The following is a 19,002-nucleotide window of genomic DNA, read 5'->3' on the forward strand; positions in this document are numbered from 1 at the left end:
TTATACGCTATATCCCAGAACACACAGTTTAATTTGTTTTGGTAAGGAAGAGTGACATAAAATGTACATATATTGCATGTTCCTTCCACAGCAATGGAAATGTGTGCAGTTTATGCTTACTGTACTATGTATCACTATAAAATGTTGCTGTAAAGTAGTTACATAGATATATGTTTTACCTGTACATACTGGTACCGTAGCTCCTTAACTCTGTCCTCATTCCTTTGGAATGGTACACGGTACAGCTGTTTCATTCTCATCTGGTTTCTATGCAGCACCCTGTCGATGGTTGAGATGCTAACCGTATGGATGTTTTCAAAGACATCGTTGTCTTCTATAATGGTTCTTTGTATTTCCCTGAGTCTCATGGCATTGTTTGCTCGGACCATGGTGCAAATAGCCTCCTCCTGTTGAGGTGTGAAAAGGCATCCTCTGCCACCAGTTTGAGGTAATCTTGCAGTCCTATGTGGGGAAAAATGCAGTGATGCATCGCACACTTTCACATAGACAAAAACTATGCGAACACACATTTTACTGTAAAACATACAGGTGGGTGCATGTAAGGTGCAGTATGTATCTGTATAGAGTATATTTCTGTATGCTGTGAAATACAAGTGGACTACTGTAATATGAAGCATTGTAGGAAGTATACAGTATACTCATTATATACAGTAACAGTGCACTGTACATTGGTGGACAGACCTGTTCTCTCTTCTAAACGTTTGAACTATTGAGGACACGGTTGATCTCCCAATATTCGGCTGCACCCTTCGACCCGCCTCAGCCATTGTAAGGCCATGATTGACAACATGGTCTACAATAGTGGCCCTTATGTCATCAGATATGCGCCTATGTCCTCTTCTGCCTCTTCCTCTGTTTGCCTTCCACCACGCATCCTTGCTCCTCTTCTTCCTCCTCTTGGCTGTTGACCCTGTTCATTTCCTGGTCCATCCATTATTGGAAAATTGCAACTCTGTGTTGTGGTCTGTCTATATATTCTTGCCAATTGATTCTTCATGAGATGCACCTTTGAGAAATTCAGACAACTGGTTGATTGTTGGTTGAACTAACACTTTACATTCGTTCATGAGTGAGGGTCAATTTCACCTGCACGATTCATCAATTCAGGTTTTTGTACAAAAGGTCTAATAGAAATGTGTAAAACTATGCTTGACAGTTTATGACAAATAGTTCAACAATTTTGCATGTAATGGCTTATGCAAGGAACTAATGCCTAGATGTTTTGAGGGGTAAGACTATTCAACAGAGAACCATCTAGTATATTTTGATCAACATGACATGAGCAATTGATAATGTGGAAAAAAGCTGACACTTGTACATTATCAATTGCAATTTGTTCAAAGGAATAAGACATTGCTTTAATGATGTGCACAAGTGACTAGATGATTTGGAATTTGTACAAGGAGTATCAAGAATTGCACTTTTGATCTAAGAAATGCACCAAAGCGACTGAGAAAAACTGTAATAAGCGTTAGGCTTCAGCTGGCCACCTGCTTGAAAGGATAGTCTCTGAAAGAAGTAGTCCTTTAGTCGCCTCAACAGATTGTAAAGAATAATGCTCTAACAGACTCACATAGTTTATTTTCATTTCAACCATTTGATGTCTGATGTACTAAGTGCCTTGCTAAAGATCGATGTAAAATGATTCACTTGACCCCTTCTTATTACAGCTCTCTGTCCATAGTCGCAGGAAGTAGGGATGCTGAGGGTGTTGCAGCTCCCCCTGAAAAATCGGAATATATATATATATATATATATATATATATATATATAAATGTAATATTAATCTCTCTCTCTCTCTCTCTCTCTCTCTCGCTATATATATATATATAGATAGATAGATAGATAGATAGATAGATAGATAGATACATAAAGGCGGAGATACTTATGATAATTACCGCTAGATAGATAGATAGATAGATAGATAGATAGATAGATAGATAGATAGATAGATAGATAGATACATAAAGGCGGAGATCCTTATGATAATTACCGCTAGATAGATAGATAGATAGATAGATAGATAGATAGATAGATAGATAGATAGATGAATACATAAAGGCGGAGATCCTTATGATAATTACCGCCAATCTCCAAGTTATCTTGCCTAGCCAAGGTACGAGAATCCCTGACCAACTCCCCGCTACAAACTTTTTTAACATCTCACTCTATTCTAAATATGCACTAGTCTGGTTTTAGAGCTGGGCATAGAACTGTTTCAGCTACTATGCTTGTTTTAGATGATGGGATTGCCTAGATCATAAAAAACATTGTGCTGCCTGATTTATAGACCTTTCTAAGGCATTCAACACCGTTGACCATTCCCTACTCATTCAAAAACTGTCAGAAATGGACCTGGACAATAAGTATTTCAAATGGTTTAAGAGCGATCTGACAGACAGGACACAATGCTTTGTGATGGTGTCAAGTCTCATTTTCTCAATATTACGAAAGGTGAACAGCAGGGGTCTGTATTGGGACCTGTCCTTTTTAATGTTTATATAAATAATATTGGTCTATGTATTAAATCTTGTAATATTCATCTGTATGCAGACAATATGGTTATGTATGCCATTGCACCGACTGTTGACCAAGCAATGTTAGAGCTGCAATCTGATTTAGTTGCATTACAGAAAGCCCTTGTTGATTTAAAACTTGAACTTAATGCAGACAAAACTAAATATATGTTGTTCTTTAATTCACTGAAAAATGTCTCAGATCGGCTACATATTCACTCATTGGATGGCTCTCTCTTCAAGCAGGTTCCCGCCTATAACTATCTGGGCTTTGGATTTATAAAGATGTAACTTTTAAAAACATACTGAGGTTAGTTAAAAAGCTAAGATTTAAAGTGGGCTTATTTTTTAGAAATAGATCTTGCCTCTTCATGAACAGCAGGAAGCAGATTGTACAGTCAACTTTCCTGACAGTTCTTGAGTATGTTGACACCATTTACCTGATTGCAGCAGCCACTACTCTTAGTCTTAAACCTTTGGATGCCGTCTACCATATCTCCCTTCACTTTATTACAGGTGACAGTTTTAATACTTATCACTCCATCCTTTATCAGAAGGTCGTCTAGACCTCACTAGAATCCCGTAGATCACTTCATTACTCCCTTCTTGTTTACAAAGCTCTGCTTCACAAGCTTCCAACCTACCTCACTTTCCTGTTGAAATATAAAAATATGAGATACCAAACCCATTTGCAACTCGAGGTCTCACTTGTCTCCACTAAGTTTGGTAAATCTGCCTTTAATTTGAATGCACCACAGTTATGGAATAACTTACAAAACAAATTCCACCTGGATTCCCTGGTACCAATAGGGCAGTTTAAAAGTTTGTTGTTAAATGAGTTCGCTGAAGTGTGCAATTGTTTCAATTGACTATTATAACTTGTTGTAATAACCTGATGTCATGTATTTATCTGTCTTGTAGTTTATTTTTTTATCTTTTGTTGTTGTGTTGATGGATTTATTTGTCCTCAGGGCACCATTCCAAATGAGACACTGGTCTCAATTGGGCTCTCCTGATTAAATACAAGTTTTTTTTTAATTGTAGGCCATGGAAATATGTTGTCTGATGGATTTATATTGCACTACATAGAGTAGGCCAATGGCATTTAAATAGCCTAAATTCAAGATGGCCATATAGCTCATCATCACTTTGCTCAGTGGTTACTCCACCACCAACTGAAATTTGCTCTTCCAGGACCAGGGTACAAGCATTGCTAATAAATCACTAGCTTGCTATTCAGTGGAGTGGCTGTGTGGTCCCAAATCTGGGATTAAGGGGCTCTTTTCCAAGTTTAAAATGATAAACATTCAACATTGGCCATGCTGTCAATGAATCATGATTTGTGCCGCGTACAAAACAAGAGTTAACTTGGAACTGCGAAAACTTGACTTCAATGAATTAAAAAAACCTGTGAAATCGTGAATAAATGAGCTCCGACTGGGAAAATAAATGTTGAACGGTCATCCAACTCGGAATTGTGAATCTGGCCTCTTTCTAGAGCTACGACCTTAAGATCATTGACGTCATCATGATTCAACCGTTTTTTTCAGAGTTCCCAGTTGTTTTGAAAGCATCATAAATTCAGAGAATGCCAGACTTTGATGACAAAATTTGCCCCAGAAGGACCATCGCGCCACCTTCCTGTTCAGGTGAGCACAGCACAACAAGGTGAGTCCAAAAATGTAATGTATGCTGCTGCATACATGATGTAATATGCCAAGGAGATATGTATACTGTAGCTAAGAAAGTAATACTAAGTGTATGTTGTGTAGAAGGTGTTAGTAGCCCATGTGCCTCACTCTAATTATTTGGTCTATTTACCCCTCTTAATTCCGCCTACTGTTCTGACTTGGTGGTGCACATGTGGCCTATAACCTATTTTAGAGAAATATAATCAGAATATTGTAAGAGCTTTCATTGTCTGCTTATATGCCCCCCATTATTTATCCTACGGTTCTGCCTTGGTGTACAGGGAGAACACTGCATCCCACTTTTTTTATTTTGTTTGCCCCAACCAAAATGTACATGATAAAATGCCATTGATCACGTGTCATGTTCAGGGACGTGAACTCCACTTGTGGGATCATGAGTCGACGACAGCAGTCAGAATAGAATTTAGCGCCATAGGAAAGGGGATCTCAATGCTTTGCAGTCTCTTCCTCTCCTTGCTCCCTTCTCTTCATCCATACTGACCTGTGACACATGGATAGGTAAAAGCAGATAACCTAAGCCTAGGTTTCCCGACTTCTGCATTGTTAATTAGGCAGGGAGAGAAGGAAGCCTTATTATACGATTGAGATGCGCACAGGGTGCTGGCATAATAGTAGTACGGCGCAGCACGCGCCCAATAAAAAATGTATTGAGCAACATGTTCTAATGGTTTTTAACATATATAATTTTGTGTTTTATTTTCAGTAACAAATAATTATTTATGCGCGTCGACAGTGTAAATAGAGCAATGCACGCGTCTGCTGGGACGGGAGTTTTTATCTTGTCCTTGACATCAATACCCATTTCATTTTTCTTCAACTCTCTGATCTACACTAACAGGTGAGTAGGGATATTGTCGATAATATAGTTGTCATGTGTTTTACTGTAGCCGTTAATAAACCTTATAATGCTAGATAGTGGATGATGCTGTAGCCTAGTAGTTTTGTATGCAGTCTTGTATGCAATCTAGTTTAAAAGCATTAGTAATATGTATCCTAGTTGATTTGATTCTTAGCACGTTATTTCTGGTTAGGCCTAATTTATTGAGTATTTTTTATGTCTAGCATTGAGACAGTATTTTTCGCTGGATCTACAACTGTTCTTATCTTGGCTATATCTGCATGCTTTCTATTCAAGAAGAAGGCACCCAAAGACCCTCTATTCTATGGTGAGAGTTTACACTGTTTTCCTCTACATTCACCAGTGTTTTCCCATGCAGGTATTCTCTATTTTAACTAAGACTTGTAGGTTTAGGCTAGTTTTTATATACATACAGTATATCCAAAGTGACTTACATGCATGCATACATTTTGATATGGGAGGCCCCAGTGGGAATGGAAAAGCGACGATCCTGGACCTGGTGTTACAAGCGCTCTGCTCTACCAACTGAGCCACAACGGGCTCTAACTTCGCTGTTGTACCTGTCTTTGCTACGCACACTAGACCACTCATTTTGCTGATTTTTGAAGGTTTACTTTGCTATGATTTTGTTATGTGTTTGTTAATTGAAGGAACTGATTGTAAGAGCATCTGCTAAATGACTAGAATAACTAAAATAAGTAAAGTAGAACTGTATTATTCAGTGTTCTCTTGTTCTGCCAGTGTTTGCAGTGTATGCATTCCTGAGTGTGGTAAACCTGATCATTGGTCTGGAGCAGGACAGTATCATCGATGGTTTCATCACCTTCTATCTCAAAAATGCAAGTAAACATCCCTGTGGCACACACACGGGCGCATGCACACACACGGACGGACGGACATACATGGACCTAATGGACGCATGTATGGACACACACACACACACACACACACACACACACACACACACACACACACACACACACACACACACACACACACACACACACACACACACACACACACACACACACACACACACTACCTACAGTCCATGCCACTGAATACAGAAATGAAAACTGAAAACTGTCCCATGCAATGAAGAACCCAATGAAAGCAGACTTTAACAGTGTTATAGTAATATATCTTTATATCTTTATCATGTTCATTACAGGCAGACCCCTACATTAACACGGCCCATGGACACATGATCTCCTATTGGGATGGATGTGTCCACTATCTCATGTACCTGCACATGGTTGCAGCTATAACCTGGGGGTATGTGCTTTACATTGACTTTATAGCCGTTTAGGAGACACATCCAAAGAAGTTTAGAAAAATAACATTTAAGTGAGTCTGTTAAGACTATATAAGTACGTTTAATGGAATCTGTTAAGACTGTATAAGTAAGTTTAATGGAATCTGTTAAGACTATATAAGTAAGTTTAATGGAATCTGTTAAGACTATATAAGTAAGTTTAATGGAATCTGTTAAGACTATATAAGTAAGTTTAATGGAATCTGTTAAGACTATATAAGTAAGTTTAATGGAGTCTATTAAGACTATATAAGTAAGTTTAATGGAATATGTTAAGACTATATGAGTAAGTTTAATGGAATCTGTTAAGACTGTATAAGTAAGTTCAATGGAGTCTATAAAGGCCATATAGGTAAGGAAGCTAAAACAATCCGTTTTTTATTCATTTAACCAGGCAAGTCAGTTAAGAACAAATTCTTATTTAAAATGACGGCCTAGGAACAGTGGGTTAACTGCCTTGTCCAGCAGCAGAACAACAGATTTTTACCTTGTCAGCTCGGGGATTCGATCTAGCAACCTTTCAGTTACTGGCCTAATGCTCTAACCACTAGGCTACCTGCTGGTTACTGGCCTAATGCTCTAACCACTAGGCTACCTGCTGGTTACTGGCCTAATGCTCTAACCACTAGGCTACCTGCTGGTTACTGGCCTAATGCTCTAACCACTAGGCTACCTGCTGGTTACTGGCCTAATGCTCTAACCACTAGGCTACCTGCTGGTTACTGGCCTAATGCTCTAACCACTAGACTACCTGCTGGTTACTGTCCCAACACTCTAACCACTAGGCTACCTGCTGGTTACTGGCCTAATGCTCTAACCACTAGGCTACCTGCTGGTTACTGGCCTAATGCTCTAACCACTAGGCTACCTGCTGGTTACTGGCCTAACGCTCTAACCACTAGGCTACCTGCTGGTTACTGGCCTAATGCTCTAACCACTAGACTACCTGCTGGTTACTGGCCTAATGCTCTAACCACTAGGCTACCTGCTGGTTACTGGCCCAACGCTCTAACCACTAGGCTACCTGCTGGTTACTGGCCTAATGCTCTAACCACTAGGCTACCTGCTGGTTACTGGCCTAATGCTCTAACCACTAGACTACCTGCTGGTTACTGTCCTAATGCTCTAACCACTAGGCTACCTGCTGGTTACTGGCCTAATGCTCTAACCACTAGGCTACCTGCTGGTTACTGTCCCAACACTCTAACCACTAGGCTACCTGTTGCCCTACATATATTTACATTGATAGTAACTACCACTCAACTGTATTTATCTGGGGGTAATAACTCCTAAATAAGTCATTATTAGGTTGTCTCAGCCTTTGGCTCATATACCACAAACCCCTGAGGTGCTTTATTGCTATTATAAACTGGTTACCAACGTAATTAGAGCAGTCAAAATAATTGTTTTGTCATACCTGTGGTATTCGGTCTGATATGCCACTGCTGTCAGCCAATCAGCATTCAGGGCTCGACCCAACCCAGTTTGTAAAAAGTATTTAAAGGTAAGGAAGCTGAAACAATCATACATTTACATTGATAGCAAATACCACTGAACTGTACATATCTGTGTGTAATAACTCCTTAATAAGTCCTTATTATGAGGTTGTCTCAGCCTGTAGCTCATGCTCACATTAACAGACATAACCCATGTCAGTATCAGACATGATGACTTGGGGTGCCATATTATACACAGTGAGCTCCACAAGTTTTGGGACATTTTACTAATTTGCTGTTGTTTTGGCTCTGTACTCCAGCACTTTGTATTGGAAATGATAGGTTAAAGTGCATACTGCTAGCTTTCATTTTAGGGTATTTTCATCCATATTGGGGGAATTGTTTAGAAATTAAATGACATTTTGTACATAGTCCCCCGACATTAGGGGACCAAATGTGTTGGGACAAGTTAACTTTTGGTCCCATATTTATAGCATGTAATGACTACATCAAGCTTGTGACTCTACACATTTGTTGGATGCATTTGCTCTTTGTTTTTTGTTGTGTTTCAGATTATTTTGTGCCCAATATAAATTAATGGTAAATCATGTATTGTATTAATTTTGGAGTCACTTTTATTGTAAATAAGAATAGAAGTATATTTTTACATGAATGTGGATGCTACCCTGATTACGGATAATCCTGAATGAATGGTAAAAAATGATGAGTGAGAAAGTGATATAGTGTAGTGCACTAATTCTGACCAGAGCTCATAGAGGTCCTAGTTATGGGCTACAACAAGGAGCCACAGTAATGATGTGTGATGTCTGTGTTGTGTGTGTTGTGTGTGTTGTGCGTGTTGTGTGTGTTGGGATGTGTGTGTTGTGTGTGTTGCCTGTCTTTGCAGGGCAAGCTACAGAGCCATCGGCCTGTACTGGGTGGGGTCCATTCTCATGCGCGTCATCGTCTACATTCCTGGAAATGTTGTGGGTGGGTACACTCAAACGAATGGATAAAATTAGACCGTTACTTTATTGAACATGCATGGCTGATATGCTTTATCCCTGAACACAATGCAAATCAGTCTCAGCACAGATCTACTGAGATTTACCCCTGTACAGACAGACAGAACATGTATTGTCTATCCTCAGAGAGGAACATTATTTTCACACATGCTTTTTGATCTCTCCCCACCAGGGAAGTATGGTACCCAGCTGAGCCCCCTGTTCCTGGTCCACATGCTCTACGTCGTAGTTTCGGTGTGGGCCTGCTTCCGCGTCTTCAGCCAGTCCACCACCAGACAGGCTCGGACAATGGTAAGAGCCCAATCCTTCAGGGTCAAAGGTCATACAATATTGCATTGTAACCCGATGCTATAATGCAACACTGCAAGGGACATAGTCACTCTCCATTTATCAGTAACAAGCCTACTTGTTTACATCCACCATGATTGACCACCAGGGAATTTGGTTAAAGATGCCAAAGTAAAAATAGATGTTCCCAGATATTATTAGACAATTCAATGGGAATTGGCTCCTCTTGCAGAGGCCAAGTGTTTTTGACTAAATGTTTTCATGTCAATCTGAAGCATTTCAATCTGAAGCAATTTTTTATTTTATTTTGTTCACTCAATCCTGCAAAGCTTTTTTTGGTGTGCACACATCGAGCTACAAATCCTGACTTGAGCAATATCACTATCCATTAAAACAGAGAGACATTGCTGATGTTGGTGTATTTTTCTCTCTCTATTTTTTCTGTCAGAGTATCAATGAGGCCCAGAGGACTACGCTATTGGAGAGGCCCCTAGACTTTCTGTTTGTCATCTACCTTGTCCCTGCTACATTTTTCTGTGTCTTCAGAGGCCTGGTAAGAACCACAGAGACATTGCCAAACTACAGATGCCAGCCAGTTGTACTTCTAATGGATCTATGCGTTACCATGGCGGCTGCCATGTCCCCCTCGCAAAAGAGGGTTAAATAAAGGTTAAATGGTTAAATAAAGGTTAAATGGTTAAATAAAGGTAAAAACTACCTGAGAAGGATGATGAATGAAAATGTTAGAGCATGGTACTGAATGTCACTCTGAGCTGAATCAAAGCCTCTGTTACAAAAGGACCTCATCATTATAGTTATACTCATTGCTGAAGAAAGGTTTGAGGCCCATTTAACTGTTTACAACTGGGTCTGATGTAACACTCATTGAACAGTGTCTGGCCTAGGTGGCCCTGGACTGCCCGACAGAGTGGTGTCAGGAGTACACACAGCTATATGAACCTTACCTGAAGGACCCCTCGTCTTATCCTAAAATACAGGTAAGTAATGGAAAGGCCAAGCCATGGAGCACACTGTTATATGGATGATGGACTCATACGTTTGTCATGTCTAAAATAGAGGTGATCTTTTCCTCTCACTAAAACAGCTGTAAACCAAACACAGCACCACATTCTAAATAATGGAAGCTTTTGATACTTTAACTCTTGATTGCATTTGCATGTGGTGCGTGTCGCTCGCTGTTTAATACTAAATGTCTTGTTAAACTTAAGTTTTTCCTCACGGAAATGTTTCAAGAAAAGTTCAAATGTATTTTCACTTATGGGAGTTAGCTAACAAAGCAGGGGTCTTAGCAAGAGAAATATAGCACCGTCTAATCATTAGATCGGATGAGACAGTGTCAACCTTTACATACATATGGGATGGAGGCCTGCTGATTTCTCATAATGCTTTAGTAGGATCTACACAGCAGATAGACTAGCACATAGAATATATAAACAGCTGGACTTTAGATCACTTAGTAATAGGGCATGGAAATATCTCAACAGTTTTGAGGGTTTAGGGATGAACCATCCCTTTAAAAGGGTTTAGGGAAGAACCATCCCTTTAAGAGGGTCCAGGTAATTATAAATATGAGTAACTGCATACTTGGAGTGTGTCTGAAAGTGGGCGTTGCAAAAGAAGTGGGTGGATTAACAGTGATGGGTGTAACATCAGTAGGTGGATTAACAGCGATGGGTGTAACATCATTAGGTGGATTAACAGCGATGGGTGTAACATCAGTAGGTGGATTAACAGCGATGGGTTTAACATCAGTAGGTGGATTAACAGCGATGGGTGTAACATCATTAGGTGGATTAACAGCGATGGGTTTAACATCAGTAGGTGGATTAACAGCGATGGGTGTAACATCATTAGGTGGATTAACAGCGATGGGTGTAACATCAGTAGGTGGATTAACAGCGATGGGTTTAACATCAGTAGGTGGATTAACAGCGATGGGTGTAACATCAGTAGGTGGATTAACAGCGATGGGTGTAACATCAGTAGGTGGATTAACAGCGATGGGTGTAACATCATTAGGTGGATTAACAGCGATGGGTGTAACATCAGTAGGTGGATTAACAGCGATGGGTTTTACATCAGTAGGTGGATTAACAGCGATGGGTGTAACATCAGTAGGTGTTAACAGCGATGGGTGTAACATCAGGTGGATTAACAGCGATGGGTGTAACATCAGTAGGTGGATTAACAGCGATGGGTGTAACATCATTAGGTGGATTAACAGTGATGGGTGTAACATCAGTAGGTGGATTAACAGCGATGGGTTTAACATCAGTAGGTGGATTAACAGCGATGGGTTTAACATTTTTAGGTGGATTAACAGTGATGGGTGTAACATCAGTAGGTGGATTAACAGCGATGGGTGTAACATCATTAGGTGGATTAACAGCGATGGGTTTAACATCAGTAGGTGGATTAACAGCGATGGGTGTAACATCATTAGGTGGATTAACAGTGATGGGTGTAACATCAGTAGGTGGATTAACAGCGATGGGTTTAACATCAGTAGGTGGATTAACAGCGATGGGTTTAACATCATTAGGTGGATTAACAGTGATGGGTGTAACATCAGTAGGTGGATTAACAGCGATGGGTTTAACATCAGTAGGTGGATTAACAGTGATGGGTTTAACATCAGTAGGTGGATTAACAGTGATGGGTTTTACATCAGTAGGTGGATTAACAGTGATGGGTTTAACATCAGTAGGTGGATTAACAGTGATGGGTTTAACATCAGTAGGTGGATTAACAGTGATGGGTTTTACATCAGTAGGTGGATTAACAGTGATGGGTTTAACATCAGTAGGTGGATTAACAGCGATGGGTTTAACATCAGTAGGTGGATTAACAGTGATGGGTTTAACATCAGTAGGTGGATTAACAGTGATGGGTTTTACATCAGTAGGTGGATTAACAGTGATGGGTTTAACATCAGTAGGTGGATTAACAGCGATGGGTTTAACATCAGTAGGTGGATTAACAGCGATGAGTTTAACATCAGTAGGTGGATTAACAGCGATGGGTATAACATCATTAGGTGGATTAACAGTGATGGGTGTAACATCAGTAGGTGGATTAACAGCGATGGGTTTAACATCAGTAGGTGGATTAACAGCGATGGGTTTAACATCAGTAGGTGGATTAACAGCGATGGGTTTAACATCAGTAGGTGGATTAACAGTGATGGGTGTAACATCATTAGGTGGATTAACAGCGATGGGTTTAACATCAGTAGGTGGATTAACAGCGATGGGTGTAACATCAGTAGGTGGATTAACAGTGATGGGTTTAACATCATTAGGTGGATTAACAGCGATGGGTTTAACATCAGTAGGTGGATTAACAGCGATGGGTGTAACATCATTAGGTGGATTAACAGCGATGGGTGTAACATCAGTAGGTGGATTAACAGCGATGGGTGTAACATCAGTAGGTGGATTAACAGTGATGGGTTTAACATCAGTAGGTGGATTAACAGCGATGGGTTTAACATAAGTAGGTGGATTAACAGCGATGGGTTTAACATCAGTAGGTGGATTAACAGCGATGGGTTTAACATCATTAGGTGGATTAACAGCGATGGGTGTAACATCATTAGGTGGATTAACAGCGATGGGTTTAACATAAGTAGGTGGATTAACAGCGATGGGTTTAACATCAGTAGGTGGATTAACAGCGATGGGTTTAACATCAGCGCTCCATTATCGGTTAGACCGGCCATAGCCAGGTGCACCGCGGGTTAGAATAATTAACAGGTTAGAATAATTAACGTAGCAGGTTAGGAGAATTAACGTGGCAGGTTAGGAGAATTAACGTGGCAGGTTAGGAGAATTAACGTGGCAGGTTAGGAGAATGAGATTAAGGTTAGGAAAAGGGTTAGTCTTAGCCAAAATGCTACAGTTATCAACAATCGACTCGTCGTGCCGCCCAATCAGCCACACAAAACGATCTTGAGTGGCAACAAATCTGCCCTATTTGCTGATTCGCTTTTCACACACCCACTTCTATTAATCCTCCCACTTCTGTTCCACGCCCACTTTCAGACACACGCCATGTTTGCAGTTACCCATGACTCAATACTTACCTCAAACTATATAGTAGGACCCCTTTTAACCTCTATAGCTGCGTTTACACAGGCAGCCCAATTCGGATCTATTTTCCACTAATTGTTTTTTTTGACCAATCACATCAAATCTTTTCACATATTTTTCAGAGCTGATCTGATTGGTCAAAAGGCCAATTAGTGGAAAACAGATCAGAATTGTGCTGCCTGTGTAAACGCAGCCTATTATGTCTCTGCTGTGTCCTAGATGATAGTGAACATGCTTTACTCCGGTCCGTACTACATCATTGCGCTCTACGGGCTGCTCGTGCCTGGGTGTGAGTGGATGCCTGACCTCACTCTGGTCCACTCTGGGGCAATAGCACAGGTGAGTGGGGAGCATAGAAATATAACTGGAATGAAATTACTATTTCAAAAGAAGTAGGGTGAAGTTCCCCTTCCTACATGCTGATCTTGGGTCAGTTGTGCATTTTCCCCACTATAGGTCAAAGTTAGGGTTGGGGGAGAGGATCCTAGATCTATACCTAGGGTATATTTCAGCTATACAAATTCCAGTGTTGACCTATATAAATTATGTGAATGACTGTGGCTCTGCACATGGTTAACTCATCTGTATTCCTGTGGTCAAGCTGTCGTATTGCAGAGGCCACACACACACACACACACACACACACACACACACACACACACACACACACACACACACACACACACACACACACAGAGAGAGAGACACATGCGCACACACACACAGTCTGATTAGTGCTATAAATTCCCGGGTTTCTAAGGTACTCTCCCTAACAAGGGCTCAGGGAGCGCTCTGTGTATGGCCAGTATTGATGCATCCCCAAGGACCGGTGATATTTGCTAAAGCAACTGACCCACAGAGTGCAGGCTTTTGTTCCATTATTGTGCTAAACAACACACCTGATTCAACTGATCACACCGTGTCTTGATGAATTGAATCAGCTTTTAGTCACACACAGATAGACATTGGACTGACACATTCTTTCTCAGGTGGATTTACCTTGCTTGCAGACCTATTTCCCTTTGGGTACAATACATTTTGGTTGATTGGTTGGTTGGTCGCTCAAAATGTGTGTATGTGTACCACTTAAAAGTTATTTAAAGATCACATGTGTAGTTGGAAGCAGCAAACGAAACAGTGAGCGGCTGCCATTGCTTTGTTGTGAAGCCAGTAGGCTGTCCTGTGCCATCAGTCCCAAGAGAGACAAAAGCTGGGGCCATCTTTAGACACAGCAGGCACGTTGCCTAGCCAGGCTAAATATAGAGGTTGAGAGAGGCCGAGTGTGTGTACAGACAGACATACAGACAGACAGGCAGACAGACAGACAAGCAGGAAACAGGCAGGTAGACAAGCAGGAAAACAGGCAGACAGACACAGACAAGCAGACAGACAGGCTCAAACATCTTGTTTCAATGCCTCTCCATGCTAGGAATGACAGCAGTAGGCTACAGGGAAATAGGCCCAGTTCAGAGATTGATAGTGGAGAGATATTCCACTCATGATACTGACAGGATATGACAGTGAACAGCTCAGGAGAGTGTAGGTCTATGCTATGGTACAGGGTTCATAGAAGACGTATGGTATGCTTGTACAGTATATAGAAGAAACGTTTCTAAATACCAGATGCGTACCAAGAAATCCAGCTTTTCTAGTGTATCTTCCAGCTTTCATGTTGAGATTGTCAAAGCGGATCCTTCATTTATCTTTCATTCTTTCTCCTCATCTTCTCCCTCTTTCTTTCTACCCCTCCACTTCTTGTTTTTATACTCTCTCTGTCTTATCTTCTCTTCTATCCTCCTCAGGCCCAGTTCTCCCACATCGGTGCATCTCTCCACACGCGGACGCCGTTCTCCTACAGAGTACCAGCTGACAGCCAGATTGTCTTTCTATTAGTCAACGGCGTGTATGCCATCGTACCCCAAGCCCTCTGCTACCGCTGTGTCACTAGCCCTGCCTTCTTCCTCAGAGACCAACAAAATGACAAGAGGACTGACTGAAGGAACAGACTGACCAACTGACTGGCTGGCTGGCTGACCGACTCAGGCCTTGACTACGCAGAAACCAGTCCAAAAGTATCTCTCTGCCTAGCATAACCGCAGAAACCAGTCCAAAAGTATCTCTCTGCCTAGCATAACCGCAGAAACCAGTCCAAAAGTATCTCTCTGCCTAGCATAACCGTAGAAACCAGTCCAAAAGTATCTCTCTGCCTAGCATAACCTCAGAAACCAGTCCAAAAGTATCTCTCTGCCTAGCATAACCGCAGAAACCAGTCCAAAAGTATCTCTCTGCCTAGAATAACTGCAGAAACCAGTCCAAAAGTATCTCTCTGCCTAGCATAACCGCATAAACCAGTCCAAAAGTATCTCTCTGCCTAGCATAACCGCAGAAACCAGTCCAAAAGTATCTCTCTGCCTAGCATAACCACAGAAACCAGTCCAAAAGTATCTCTCTGCCTAGCATAACCGCAGAAACCAGTCCAAAAGTATCTCTCTGCCTAGCATAACCGTAGAAACCAGTCCAAAAGTATCTCTCTGCCTAGCATAACCGCAGAAATCAGTCCAAAAGTATCTCTCTGCCTAGCATAACCGCAGAAACCAGTCCAAAAGTATCTCTCTGCCTAGCATAACCGCAGAAACCAGTCCAAAAGTATCTCTCTGCCTAGCATAACCGCAGAAACCAGTCCAAAAGAATCTCTCTGCCTAGCATAACCGCAGAAACCAGTCCAAAAGTATCTCTCTGCCTAGCATAACCACAGAAACCAGTCCAAAAGTATCTCTCTGCCTAGCATAACCACAGAAACCAGTCCAAAAGTATCTCTCTGCCTAGCATAACCTGGTGGCCAGTCTGTTTCATATTCTGCACTGGCCAACTCTAAGTGTAGTATATTAGTATATTCAATACTCACAACTGTACTCTTTAGTGTACACTACTGTAGTCTCACTGCTGTACTCTACTGACAGCAACACAACAGAGACTTAAAAACAGCATCCAAGCATATCGTGCTCATTCCTTTACATAGAAAGAAAACTTGATACCTTTACTCTTCATTTCTGTTTGTCAGTGACTAGCCTTAGCCTATTATGGAACTGATTTAGGATCAGTTTAGCCTTTTAGATTGCAATGAATAACAATAAATGGACGGGGGGACCTGACCCTAGATCAGCAGCACTCCTACTCTGGGATATGTTATGAATACAGCACTGTTCTAAATGTGTTTTCAGCTAAATTACGTGTATTCTCTCTGGTTCTGTCAAGCATTACAACGTTTACTTTGAAATAAAACAATAGGTTTGTTGTCATAAAATGCTATATGGTGAATCAAAATAGATTGTGTTATGTTTAAAGGTGTTTGGAGAGGATTTAAGGACTAGTTTTGTGGACGCAATATTTGGATATTTGTGTCTAATTTAAGTGTTAAAAACCTGAAATAAATCTTGATTTGTAAAATCTGATTAGTGTTTTCTGGCTCTGTTGGGGCTCTTGCATGTGAGATGTCCGTGTTATCCAAATAATACGTGTTTGCAAACACAGTGCATTCCAATGAGTTTATTCTGTAAAAGTCTTGTTCATAAACAGCAACAGTTTACTTTAAACTACAAACCTTTCAAATGTAAAACATGTTCTAATTCCGAGCATTAACAAAGATTGAAAGGTTTAAATCAAAACATTAAAATGTATGAGTTTACATTTCACACAGTATTATAATCAACTATCATCAAAAAAATAAATAGAATATATTTTTCATAAAGACATAGGAAGGAGAGCAGGCTACTGGCATACCATTGATGGGAGTGTGTAACAGTAAGTTTGGAAGCTGAACCAAGGCAGAAAACACAATTTTCCAGCATGCCAGGCGCCAACTTTACACCAAACACTAAAGCTGCATTCATGACAAGTCGGAAACTCTGAAAATATGACTTGAAAACTCGGAGAAACGAGTTGTGTGCATTCACATGCCTTGAACTCGTTGAGAACGCTGATTCCGTTATCGAGGTAATTTCCTTAGTAGGTGATGTCACTTGTAAATAGTTGGAGGGCAGTTCAAATGTTGTTTTTTTAACTCGGAAGCTTGTATTTCTGAGTTTCCAACATGTCATAAATGCCTCAGGATGAAAACCAATATATCGTCTGAGAAAGGTGCTTGCAAACATGGTTGTGTTATGTCTTTTTTTTCTCATTCACCGCACTGTGGAAGAAGTGTGAATGGAAAAACAGCAGGTATACTGAACAAATATATAAACGCAACATGCAACAATTTCAAAGATTTTACTGAGTTTATATAAACGCAATATGCAACAATTTCAAAGTTTTTACTGAGTTACAGTTCATATAAGGAAATCAGTCAATTTAAATGAATTCATTAGGCCCTAATCTATTGATTTCACATGAGTGGGCAGGGGCGCAGCCATGGGTGGGCCTGGGAGGGCATAGACCCACCCACTTGGGAGCCAGGCCCAGCCAATCAGAATGAGTTTTTCCCCACAAAAGCGTTTTTTTACAGACAGAAATACGCCTCAGTTTCATCAGCTGTCCGGGTGGGTGGTCTCACACGATCCCGCAGGTGAAGAAACTGGATGTGGAGGTCCTGGGCTGGTGTTGTTACACGTGGTCTGCGGTTGTGAGGCTGGTTGGATGTACTGTCAAATTCTCTAAAATGACAGGCTTATGGTAGAGAAACGAACATTCAATTCTCTGGCAACAGCTCTGGTGGACATTCCTGCAGTCAGCATGCCAATTGCACGCTCACTCAAAACTTGCGACATCTGTGGCATTGTGTTGTGTGACAAAACTTTTATTGTCCCTAGCACAAGGAGCACCTGTGTAATGCTAATTTAATCAGCTTCTTGATATGCCACACCTGTCAGGTGGATGGATAATCTTGGCAATGGAGAAATGCTCACTAACAGTGATGTAAACAAATTTGTGCACCAAATTTGAGAGAAATAATGTTTTTGTGCGTATGAAACATTTCTGGGATCTTTTATTTCAGCTCATCATGAAACATTTTACATGTTGCGGTTACCTTTTTTTTCAGTATAATTGAAAATGTTAAGAAAATAACTAGGTAGTTGTGTACAACAGTTGAGCATGCCACTATAGAAAGCTTTTAAAATATACCATAACCCATTCTACTGACACAGGTTAAAACCGATTCATCACTTCCCATAGAAAGATGAAGGCAGCGTAGTGCACAAAAGCATGTAGGTGGTAAGATTCCATTTGGGATGCGGACGAGTAGTTAGCTAGATCAGTCAGGTAGAATACTGGCCCTATACTCTACAACCAAAGTCAAATATATAGATAGAGAGTTAGAGAGTCGGTTTGTGCACAACACTTCGTACATTTATCTATGTATTTTCCCATTCATCTTTTACGGTTACATAAAAGAGCAACATACAGTGCTGAGTGATATGGATATGTTACACAGTCAGTTTAACACACATTTCAAATTTCCAGTAACTTTCCCCAAATTCTCAGGTTTCCCATGAATTCCAGTCGTATGATCACCGGATTTCCTGCTTATTCCCTACTGATTGCAGGATTATTCCAACCGGGATTTCTGGAAAACTGGAAAGTTTTGAAAATGTACTGACATTTTGCAACCCTAAGCTAGTCCCTCCCCTTAAACCATTGTTTTATAAAAGCAAATCCAAGATACAACTAGTATGATCAGAACACTGCAATACCCAACATATATCAATCATCATAGACCACAAG

At 40.7% G+C, this 19,002-nt stretch overlaps 1 protein-coding gene across 4 annotated transcripts; it reads left to right on the plus strand.

Moving 5' to 3' along the window:
* Positions 1–4,579: 4,579 nt before the first annotated feature.
* Positions 4,580–16,736, plus strand: LOC139411671 (transmembrane 6 superfamily member 1-like). 4 transcript variants are annotated; one of them, XM_071158293.1, is made up of 11 exons: positions 4,611–4,747; positions 4,953–5,087; positions 5,312–5,415; positions 5,850–5,951; positions 6,284–6,383; positions 8,767–8,849; positions 9,057–9,175; positions 9,621–9,725; positions 10,078–10,170; positions 13,504–13,623; positions 15,087–16,736. In XM_071158293.1, exons 2-11 carry the CDS (start codon positions 4,969–4,971, stop codon positions 15,279–15,281), a joined length of 1,140 nt encoding a protein of 379 aa, XP_071014394.1. In that variant the 5' UTR covers positions 4,611–4,747; positions 4,953–4,968; the 3' UTR covers positions 15,282–16,736. The 4 variants fall into 4 exon arrangements, with proteins under 4 accessions (XP_071014397.1, XP_071014394.1, XP_071014395.1 ...); XM_071158296.1 differs by lacking the exon at positions 6,284–6,383 and having other exon boundaries at positions 4,580–4,747; positions 5,850–5,947; XM_071158294.1 differs by lacking the exon at positions 4,611–4,747 and having other exon boundaries at positions 4,917–5,087; positions 5,388–5,415.
* Positions 16,737–19,002: the final 2,266 nt, after the last annotated feature.

This window comes from Oncorhynchus clarkii, chromosome 6 (assembly GCF_045791955.1).
Source record: "Oncorhynchus clarkii lewisi isolate Uvic-CL-2024 chromosome 6, UVic_Ocla_1.0, whole genome shotgun sequence".
Taxonomy (NCBI): domain Eukaryota; kingdom Metazoa; phylum Chordata; class Actinopteri; order Salmoniformes; family Salmonidae; genus Oncorhynchus; species Oncorhynchus clarkii.

What these genes read in the sequence shown, in the direction of transcription:
- LOC139411671 (XM_071158293.1), top strand. Translation starts at nt 4,969, where the DNA reads ATGCGCGTCGACAGTGTAAATAGAGCAATGCACGCGTCTGCTGGGACG. An exon ending in GTTGCAGCTATAACCTGGGG is followed by an intron (nt 6,384 to 8,766) that starts GTATGTGCTTTA and finishes CTGTCTTTGCAG; the next exon opens with GGCAAGCTACAGAGCCATCG. An exon ending in CCAGACAGGCTCGGACAATG is followed by an intron (nt 9,176 to 9,620) that starts GTAAGAGCCCAA and finishes TTTTTCTGTCAG; the next exon opens with AGTATCAATGAGGCCCAGAG.